Below are 11,230 nucleotides of genomic sequence, written 5' to 3'. Positions count from 1 at the left end.
GGGGCTGGCACCCTACTCTTTTGAGCCACAGGCATCGCCTTTTTTTTTTGAGACGGAGTCTCACTATGTCACCCTGGGTAGAATGCTGTGGCATCACAGCTCACAGCAATCTCAAACTCTTGAGCTTAATCAATTCTCTTGCCTCAACCTCCGAAGTAGCTGGGGCTACAGGCACACACCACAATGCCCAGATGTTTTTTGTTGTCATTGTCATTGTTTAGTAGGCTCAGGCCAGATTCAAACACGCCAGCCCTGGTGTATGTGCTGGGCACCCTGGCCACTGAGCCACAGGCGCTGAGCTTAATTGGCCTAATTTCAGCATTATTATGTCTTAGGGCACAGGGAAGCTTGAGAAGGACGCAAACGGGGTCAGCCAGGTGGTGGAGCATCAGGACTCGCAGCGTTGGCTTTGTTCACGACGTCACATGGTTGTGGTCCACCCAGAGTTCACTGATCATAGAGTAACAATGAAAAAGTTTTAAATATGGGGAAAATTATCAAAATGTGACACAGATCTGAATTGAGCACAAGGTGTTTGAAAAATGGTCCCAGTAGACTGGCTCCACATAGAGTTGTCACAGACCTCAATTTGTAAAAAAAAAAAATCGGTGTCTGCCGAATACAGTGAAACAAGGTGCCTCTGTATCAACAGATTTCAAGCATTTCCGATCATAGGCAATACTGTCTTTACCATAGTAAGATTCAGTTATAAAAAATATAATTAAAAAAAATCCTCACAAATTGGCTTGGTGCCCATAGCATAGTGGTTATGGTGCCAGCCACATGCACCGAGGCTGGTGGTGAGTTCAAACCTGGCCCGGGCCAGCTAAACAATGACAACTATAACAAAAAAATAGCCAGGTGTTGGCTGAGCTCCTGTAGCTCAGTGAGTAGGACACCAGCCACGTACACCAAACCTGGCAGGTTCAAGCCTAGCCCAGGCCTGCCAAACAATGACAACTGCAGCCAAAAAATAGCTGGGCATTGTGGTGGGCACCCGTAGTCCCAGTTACTCGGGAGGCTGAGGCAAAAGAATTGCTAGAGCCCAAGAGTTTGAGACTTCTATGAGCTGTGACGCCACCGCACTCTATCGAGGGCGACATAATGAGACTCTGTCTCAAAAAAAAAACCTCACAAATTAAGAAATGCTTTTTCTTTTTTTGATACAGAACCTCAAGTTGTCACCCTGGGTAGGGTGATGGGACATCATAACTCACAGCAACCTCCAACTATTGGGCTCAAGCAATCCTCTTGTCTCAGTTTTTCTATTTTTTAGTAGAGATGGGGGTCTAGCTTTTGCACAGGCTGGTTTTGAGCTTGTGAGCTCAAGCAATCCACCTACCTTGGCCTCCCAGAGGGCTAGGATTATAGGCATGAGTCACCGCACCTGGCCAAGAAATGCTTTATTTTTTATTTTTTATTTTTTATTTTTTTTTAATTTTTGAGACAGGGTCCCTCTCTCTCTGTCACCCAGGCTAGAGTATAGTGGCATTAACATTTGTAAGAAAATTCAATTCAATCCTCCTGCCTCACCCTCCTGAATAGCAGTTTCTAAATTTTTGTTTTTTTTAGAAATGGAGCCTATGTTGCCCGGGCCTCTAATTGGTTTTTCTTTAATTTTTTTTTTTTTTTTTGAGACAGAGCCTCAAGCTGTCACCCTGGGTAGAGTGTCATGGCATCACAGCTCACAGCAACATCCAACTCCTGGGCTTAAGCGATTTTCTTGCTTTAGCCTCCCAAGTAGCCGGGACAACAGGCGCCCGCCACAACGCCCGGCTATTATTTAGTGGTAGTTGTCATTATTGTTTGGCAGGCCCAGGCTGGATTCAAACCCACCAGCTCTGGTGTATGTGGCTGGTGCCTTAGCTACTTGAGCTACAGGCGCGGAGCCCTCTAATTTTTATGTCATTTTGTGTTCGCTGTCAAACACGCTCCCCAGGTGAGTGAGGCTCTTGTGTCATGTGAGTTAGTCCAGACGCCCGAGATTGGGGGGCACATGGTGAGCAGAGTTCACTGGCTCACAGCTCTGAAGGTGAGAAGTCCATGTCCGCTATCCATGTGCTGGCATCAGGTGGGGCCTATTCCCCCCTTTTATGATGAACTCACCCCCACAGTAATGGCTTCATTCTATTTGTAAGGGCAGAAGCCTGTGCTCTCTTCACCTCTTCAGTGTCCCACCTCTTGATTCTGCTACAATGGCAGGTAAATTTCAGCATGAGTTTAGAAGAGAAAACCATTCACACTATAGTAGTGATTTTGTCTCTACTACGTCCCTTTGATCCTCTGAGTCCCTTTGATCCTCTGATGTTAGCAGGGCACATGCCTCTGGGTGTGGGGCCTCCCACAGGGTCCCCACACCAGCAGCCCTGCCACTTCCTATAAGAGTCTCAGCAGCATCCTAGGGCCCACTCTTCTGCTGGCGCTGGGTCTTTTCCTCAGGCTGGTTTCCTGCTCTCGGGTAGCTGTACAGCCTCTTCTTACTTGCTGTTTCTATGTCTGTGTCACTTGGGAGGGAAGATAGGACCACCTGAATGTGGTTGAACGCGTCCAGCTATTGAGAGGGAGTCAGCCCTTCTGTCCAAGCCCTGGTCTGGACTTGGGGTCAGGAATAGTAAAAAGCTCACACTGCCAAAGCCAAAGAAAACACGTCCATAGGGTGTGTCTTCAATCCCAAGACAGGACTCCAGTGTCTGAGGCCTGGGGGCTTCTAGGGTTATACCCCTCAGACCAGACACAGCTGGACCTCTGCTGCCTGAGCATGACCCACTATTCAGCACGTGCCTCAAGCTACTCCAGCATCTGCATCTGGACACGCATTCCTAGAGATGACCAAGCAGTTAGCTGGGACCATGTCCGTCCTGTCGGGGAAGGGGCGCCAGCACAGGCCAGGTCCTCTCTCCACCCTGGGTGCTGGCACACTGTTGTGATAGGCAGCCCTCCCACACCTCTGTGAGGCCTGGGGCAGAGGGTACTATGGTGCAGGGGACAGGGTTTTGCTGCATTTGTGGTTGTGTTTGATGTGCCACCCTATAGTTGTGACCCCTCTTACTGTTTGTGACAGCTGAGCCAAGGGGCCATCCCAGGAGAGTATGTTCAGGCTCCCTCCCTGGGGTATTGTGAGTTGGCAGGACTTAACAAAAGGGCTCCTTGAGGGTCTGGGTGGAGAAGTGGTCTAGAGCACGCTCAGGCAGGGAATGGTCAGCTCATCTTAGAGAGAGAGGCCCAGAGAGGCCCTGAGTTGAGTTAATGGCATATTATAGAAACGACATCACCTGTGCTGAGGGCCAGTCTAGAGGTGGCAGTGTCTTGCTGACACATGTGTCAGGAGTCTCCAGAGTAATAGAACCAACCAGGTGGTGTGGGGTGGGGAAAAAAGAGACAGACACAGATGTTTTAAAGGATCTGCTCCTATGGTCATGGGGTCTGCCAAGTTCAGAATCTACAGGGTGGGTAGATTCTGGGAGGGATCAGTGCTCAAGCTGGGGTCTGAGGCCTCTGGTCTGAGGCAAGGGTTACGGGGAGCTCTTTGCCTTCAGGGGACCTCAGGCTGGTCTCCCCATCCTTCAACTGATTGGATGAGGCCCACTTAATTATGGATGGTAATCTGATTTACTCAAAGTTAACTGATTTAAATGTCAATCTCATCTAAATATAAATAAATATATATATATATATATATATATCTGCACAGAAACATCCAGATGTTTGACCAAAAACCTGGATGCTGTGGTTCTATCAAGTTGATACTAACACACCTGTCATGTCTTAATTGGAAACTTGACCTTGAAAATGATTGAACCCTGTTGCTATGCATGGAGGGCAGATTGTTTGCTTTCTGCTCTTACCTGCACTGGGTGCACCGGCCACACTGGCCTTGACTAGGCTGGTGAGCAGCACCTAGGGGAATTCGTGTTACCCTGCTACAGGATAAGCACAGCCTTCCACCACCCCAGTGCAGAATGACCAGGTGCATTTCACCTGGGTATCAAGGGATCTCTGCGGGGGTTGAGGGTGAGCCATCGGCACCACCCCCCCCCCACTGTGACAGCAAAATCACTTCCTATGTGTCCCAATCAGTCTTAGACTCTGTGCCTATGTCCCACAGTGCTGACGTCAGAGTAGCATGCTAGTTAATAGAAATACCCAACAGCCAGCCAACTAACCTGCTACAATATTTTCTGGTCCTTGGAGTCTATGGCTCTGGGGGTTTGGGGGGTTCCCAGGTGCTCCTCATGAGTTGTGGCTTCATCCCAGAGTGTGAGGTCCTGACTCACTTGTTTCTTTTCAGCGGCAGCGAGCCCTTTGCACATGCTGGCAACCCACGCATCAGCATCAGCCTCCCTGCCCACAAAGCGCCAGAATGGTGACCAGCCAGAGCAGCCAGAGCTGAAGAGGCTGAAAACAGAGGACAGCGAGAGTATTGTCATTGCCCTGAGCATGGACACGCCACCGGCAGCTGCAAGGGAGAAGGGCGTCCAAAACTAGTGTCTGGGAGAGCTTTCTTACTTCAAAAATATCAACTTGTGGTGCCAAAAGGAGACATTGCCTCTCACCGATGCTCAGAGCGTATCCTCTCGGTGGGTAGAGGGCCCTGCGGTTGGACTTCACCTCTCAGCACTGAAAACACAAAACCCAGGTGGCCTTAAAGCTCCTTAATTTAAAGACAGAAAGTCACACTTGAACAAAAACACACACAACAAAACTGGTTCTGAGATGGTGGCTCTGCTACCAGGCACTCACCATGCCGCTGCCTCTGGGTGCAGCTTTTAACTACAAGTAAGAAAACTCCCGGGCCTTCCCCTGGACCAGACTGCATGTGAGGATGGTGGGCGGCGCCTGGTGAGGATGGTGAGCGGGCCTCTGGGACTAGGGCCTCTCCAGAGGCCAGGCAGGACTCGCCAGTGGCACTGGGAGACCAGACAGTATTTTTTGTTGCTCTCATGTGGAATTAGAATATTTGATGTGTACGTTCTTTACACAATAATGGGGTCTTTGACATTTCATATCACTCCATTTCTGCTCTGGAAATTTTGGAATCACACAGGACTTTCGTGTGGATTTCATTTGGGGAAAGAAACAACATAATTTTGTGTTATTGTTGTTTTCAGCCTAGCCCATGGAATGATTTACTTTTGCCTGTCTTGTTAAAGTTCAGATGGAGCTACTCTGTGACAGCTGCAGATGTCCCATGGTAGAGCGGTTGCCTGAAGGATTTCAGCACCTCCGTCTCGGTGGGTGGGACAGACGAGTGGCACCGCAGCCGCATGTGTGGGCCCAGGCGTGAGGCACATGTGAGGGCCCAGGGATGAGCCTGTCATGCAAAAGAGCTACTGGGACTCGTTGAGCTGCACTTAACTGTTCTCTTTCTTGGTATTTTTTATTGTTTGTTTCTTTGTGTTGACTTTGTCCCTGGCAAAATATTTTCACTCTAAGTAAAACCAGTCTCCTAAGTATTGTGTATGTTTAAAGTGACAGAGCCATTATTACTACATTTAGAAAAAAAGATTCAGTCTTTTATCGTGCCCTTTCAAAGAAAGCTGGCAGATTTCTCCATGGCATGTATGAGATTGCAGGTGTCCTTGCCAGCTCTGGTGGCATCTGACCAGCTTTCGGCTCAACTGTGTTGGAGTTTTGCAGTTTTCCCCATGCAGCAAGAGCCCCAGCTACTGGTTCATCCCAGGGTCTAGGTGAGCACCTTGCTGAGAAGTGTTGGGATGCTTGGGCCATTTTCTGATTTGCAGTAGGAAATTTCCTGGCCTTTCAGAACTGAATACTGTAATGCTAAGGCTGACCCTCCTGCAGATATTCAAAGGGAGAGGGAGGAGACAGGTGCAAGTGGGGAGTAGGGGCCCCACAGTCTCAGCCCTGCTCCTTGGGAAGAGAACTCCCAGGGTCAGGACAGAGCAGAAAGCAAACAGAAAGGGCTCTAGCCTTATTGTGAATTTTTAATGTCATCATCATAACATTATTTATTTAAATGTAGTTATTTTGGTATTTAATTTTTTTAAAGAGAGGGAAAAAAACCTGTATTTTCCTGGTGGAATGAAACGGCTCAGAATGGTATATTTAGGCAATTTTAAAACCCTTATTATTTACATAAAGACCAAATATGATAAATCTCTTATAAGTACTGTGTATCGATCCACAATATGGGGCTGTCACATGTCATTGCAGATGATGCATATTAAAAAGTCTGGAGTTACTGCACACTAGCTGGGTTATAATTCAGCCAGTTAGAGAATAAAAGTGAAACCATCATTGGACTGAGACCCTGTGTGTGACAGCAGTGAGCAGCAGCATTTGGAGCTGGTTGGCCCCTCAGGGCTCACTCTGCAACTTTTGAGCATTGAACATATACCTTGGAATGTATATTTTTGTCTTTTACTCAGAAGGTTTGCAATTTGCAAAATAATTTGGATTGTGCTGTTTCTTGTGTGTGGGGTCAGGCCACTCCACAGAGCAGGGCCAGACCAGTCAGTTATACCTAACAGGGGTTTTGCCCGGAGGCCAGCCCTCAAGCTCTCAGTGGACAGACAAGGACACTGGCTTGTGCAGTGCTAAGAGAGTGGATTGCAGCCTTCTGGAGATGCATTTACACAGCAGGAAGCCAGACTCTGGGTAGATTCTCCCTACATAAGCTCGGTCCATAAACTGGTTACTTCTGATGCTAAAACAGAATTTACAGATTTGGAGGGGTTTCTGTTGAGGTCACAGGTAAGAAACTGCCAGCTCCCAAATGTTAAGGAAGGGAAGCTAGCATTCTCTGCCTGGTGCCCAGACCCAAGAGCACCTTGTCAGGTGTGGGCTCTCTACTCTTTGCTCCTGCCTTGGCCGTAGGCTCCTAAGAACATCCAGGAGATGCAGAAACAAAACCATGGATCAGCAAACTGCCGCGCCCAGGTCTTGTCGATCTTTAAGGCACAGTTTTTAAATTCTGGATTTAGCTCTGACTTCCCAAGAGCCCTCTACACACCAAGGGCTACTGAGCTCCCCTGGCGTCACTACCTGGTGCTCGCAGGCCAGCCCAGGTATCCTGCTTGTCATGCCCATCCATGTGTTGCAGGGAACGCCTCGCTCTCCACTGTGGCTCCTCAGTGTCTTATTTTCAAGAAGGCTCCACTTTGACCTTTGCCAAACTTCTGGGCTCCTCAGGGACTAGAAACTGAATTTCAGCAGCTTTGTCCTGAACCAAACAAGAATACAAAAGGGAAACTCACGTGATCCAAATTACGTTGGGTATTCCAAGTGTGCACGATGTGATGTAGGGCTGGTGCTCCCTCACTTTAGGATAGTGTGCTTGTGGACAGTTGGCCTCCTGAGATATCCACCACTCTGTGATTGTCCCCTGCTAGAGTAACAGTAGCTGGTAGTTGTGGTCAGAGGGGGGGGCAGTGTCAGGACTTGGGGTTTCTGTGCTGTGGGACACAAGGGGAGAAGCGACAATCTTTAACCCTAACTTCCACTATTCTAGAAAGTATAGTGGTGATTTGTGTACAAAGATTTGAAATTTTTAAAAAGTACCAAGTTCCTGAAATTCAATAAAATATTTTTATTAATTTTAATTGAATACAGAGTATCATTGTCATTTTGATAAATGTAGAGATTTCTGTTTTGCTTTTTAACTCCCTGCTCTGATCTGAGCACCAGCTTGGGGGCTCTGCCAGGAGACAGGGGGTCCAGTGTCTGCACAAGAAAAAGTCACTGCTTATGAAGCACTGGGGACAAAGTCTGGCCAATTTTACCTGTGATATGGGTTATTTTTTAATAGTGAGACCTCTATATAAAAAATTTTTTAAATGAGCTTGGTATGGAGGCTCACATCTGTAATCTCAAGTACTTGGGAGGCTGAGATGGGAGGATCCACTTGAGCCCAGAAGTTGACTACCAGCCTGGGTAACACAGCAATTTTTCTGAAATTGTGATTGTCAATACCATTTCTTCTGCAGACTTGCTCTTCATCCTAAGGATCAAGATTACTACAAACCCCCTGAGATGTATTTTGTCATGAGATGAAAAAGACCCTTTCAGCAGAGACATACGGGTATCATGTTTCAAAACAGTGACTCTTTGGGAAATCTGTGATACAGATTGTGATGTCCTGATACTTCCTAAGATATTATCAGGATTAACCCCATGTAGGAGGGAAGAAGAAGGTGAAAACAGTAACACATTGGTCCTTTGGGATCTAAACCTAAAATTTAGTGTTCACAGATGGAGAGTTCATAATGGGAGTGTTTGGTCCCTAAGCTTATGTCTTAATTTAAAACCAGTTTATGGGTGCCACCTGTGGCTCAATGGGCAAGGCACTGGCCCCATATACTGAAGGTGGTGGGTTCAAACCTGGACCCGGACAAACTGCAACAAAAAGCCGAGCGTTATGGTGGGTGTCTGTAGTCCTGAGGCAAGAGAATCACCTAAGCCCAGGAGTTGGAGGTTGCTGTGAGCTGTGTGACGCCAGGGCACTCTACCCAGGATGACAAACCAAGACTCTTGTCTCAAAAAAAAAAGTTGGCTTGGCACCTGTGGCTCAAGTGGCTAAGGTGCCAGCCACATGAACCTAAGGTGGCGGGTTTGAATCCAGCCTGGGCCTGCCAAACAACAATGATGACTGCAACCAAAAAATAGCTGGGCATTGTGGTGGGTGTCTGTGGTCCCAGCTACTTGGGAGACTGAGGCAGGAGACTCGCTTGAGCCCAGGAGTTTGAGGTTGCTGTGAGCTGTGATGCAACAGCACTCTACCCAGGGGGACAGCTTGAGGCTCTGTCTCCAAAAAAAAAATAAAAGTTTATCGTACACAGGCAGTCATAGGTTCTGTAGGTTCTTGAGTTTGTATATAAGTTGGAACAGATACATTTACCTGTTACCTGTATTTTTCTTTTATGAGACAGTCTCAAACTGTCACCCTGGGTAGATGCCATGGCATCACAGCTCACAGCAACCTCAAACTCTTGGGCCCAAGCAATTCTCCCACCTTAGCCTCCCAAGTAGCTAGGACTACAGGTGCCCGCCACAATGCCCAGCAATTTTTTGTTGCAGTTGTTTAGCAGGCCCAGGCCTGAGATGGGCTCAAACCCGCCAGCCTCAGGTATATGTGACCAGTGCCCTACCCACTGAGCAACGGGTGCCTCCCAGTAGCCTCTGCTTTAAGTGTGAGTTATAACCACATTGTTGTAACTTGGAAACTGCCTGTATGTATATATACCAAGAGCTTGTCTTTCCTCACAAAAGGAAGCAGCCATTATAATTCTTGTCAGGTCTGTTCGTGTTGTGTTAATAGATGCTTTAAAAGGCACCATATTCTGAGACCCCTCTGTCAGGAAGAGACACTTGTTAACTGGTTAGGTTCACTTCACTAAAGTTAAACTGAGTCAAAGAAGAGGTAACAGCTATCACAAGGATAACCTAGCTCTGTCCCAGTAAAAGAAGTGGCGGGAGGAGGCCTCAAGCACAGGCACAGGCACAGTCTGGTAACAGTAGGAGGGCTTCAGTGTGGCCAAGAAGGTACCACTGTTTTGGTTTTTTTTTTTTCAAAGACAAGAGTCTCACTGTAGCGCCCTCAGTAGAGTGCCGTGGCATCACACAGCTCACAACAACCTCCAACTCCTGAGCTTAGGCAATTCTCTTGCCTCGGCCTCCTGAGTAGCTGGGACTACAGGTGCCTGCCACAACGCCCAGCTACTTTTTTTGTTGCAGTTTGGCCAGAGCCGGGTTTGAACCCACCACCCTTGGTATATGGAGCTGGCACCCTACCCACTGGGCCACAGGCACTGCCCAGTACCACTGGTTATTGTTGGGAGGCCACTCATGGGGGACCACACTTCCTGCAGAAGGAAGAACACCACAGCACATCTAAGCTACATGCAACTCAGGCTGAGACAGGCAGGTGAAGGGAACCACAGCACATAGTGACCTCAGCTTCACCCCCACACACACCAGACCCTACCACATGCTACTGTAGACCTACTGTGTGTTCCTGCCTTTCTATGCCTAAGTCACCAGCAATACAGAATCAGACTTCAAAGTGGGTTCCCAGTGATTGATGAGGTAACTAAATGTCCTTCTGAGGTGGCCTTGAACTCTACTCTGTCCTGCCATGGTCACAGCAATCTCAGTCCAAGGCAAAGTAAATAATATACAGACCACAGGCAGCTAAGCAGTGGGAGATGCTCTCTGTCATAGGGAGATGAAAGCCAGAACCACCTGTGTAGTGATGACTTTCCCTGAATCTTGTTCCTCTCAGACTGCCTGAGCTCGGTGAGCACAGCCTGAGTGTCACAATGGCACCTTGGGGGTGACTGTAAAGGTACCAAGGAGAGAATAGTGGAAAGGGGGCACCTGTGGGCACACTGTGGGGCTGGGAAGCTGCACTCCTACAAGCAACAGGTGGCAGACGCTGAAAGCTTGGAAGTAGAGGGCGCCCTGTCCACTTGGGATAAGGTCAGCAGAGGGGGGCTAAAGCTGAGCTCATGCACCAAGGATAGGAGAGGGAGAAGGGGGTGGGGAGGAGACACCGCAAAGGTGAGAGAAAGGTCCCCAGAGACACAGGGAGCTGAGCTGCAAGAGCAGAACAAAGGCTCTGGGACCCACGCAGATGGGAGGCCTGACAGAAGCCAGAGCTGCAGGAGGCGGTGGCATGCGCAGCAAAACTGTTATTCTCCAGAGGACTTACACAGCTCTCAGAGTCTTGGCATCCAAAAAGTGTCCAGGATAAAGTTCAAAATTAATATCCAAAGAGCCAGAAAAATCTCAACCCCAAAGGGAAAAGACAACTGATGTCAACTCCAGCATGACCACGTGTTGGAAATACCAGGAAAAGGCATTAGAGAAGGAACACTTAACCATGGTCATGAAATAAGGGGAAATGCTCTTAAAATGAACCCAAAGTTGTAGAACTTAAAGGTAACTGAGGGTGGCCCCTGTGGCTCAAAGGAGTAGGGCATTAGCTCCATATGCTGGAGGTGGTGGGTTCAAAACCTAGCCCCAGCCAAAAAAATAAATAACTGAAATGAAAAATTTATTGGACAGAAAAACATTGGTAATAAAAATGAACCAACCCTCAGTGATAACAGCATCAAAGGGGCCAACGTACATGTTCAGTTCCCCAGAAAGGGAGAAAGCTATTTCTGGGAAATAATAAATATAATATTTTAACTATTTTAATATTTCAAAGACAGACTCAAGGATTCACAAAGCTCATTGAACTCCAAATAAGAAACAAAACCGTGGCTCA

General features: G+C 47.8%; 1 protein-coding gene across 1 annotated transcript in view; it reads left to right on the top strand.

Annotated features, from left to right (window-relative positions):
• FOXK2 (forkhead box K2) overlaps positions 1 to 7,563 on the top strand; it is a 70,907-nt gene extending 63,344 nt beyond the window's left edge. Inside the window, exon 11 of the mRNA XM_023511163.1 lies at positions 4,289 to 7,563. Within this exon, the coding sequence (XP_023366931.1) occupies positions 4,289 to 4,485 (197 nt within the window). The 3' untranslated portion in view covers positions 4,486 to 7,563. The remainder of the gene's footprint in view (positions 1 to 4,288) is intronic.
• Positions 7,564 to 11,230: the final 3,667 nt, after the last annotated feature.

The sequence above is a fragment of the Otolemur garnettii genome, unplaced genomic scaffold (genome assembly GCF_000181295.1).
Source record: "Otolemur garnettii isolate 467f Iridium unplaced genomic scaffold, OtoGar3 scaffold00018, whole genome shotgun sequence".
Lineage (NCBI taxonomy): Eukaryota > Metazoa > Chordata > Mammalia > Primates > Galagidae > Otolemur > Otolemur garnettii.
Note: the sequence above shows the minus strand (reverse complement) of the source record. Positions and strands in the feature narration are given on the sequence as shown.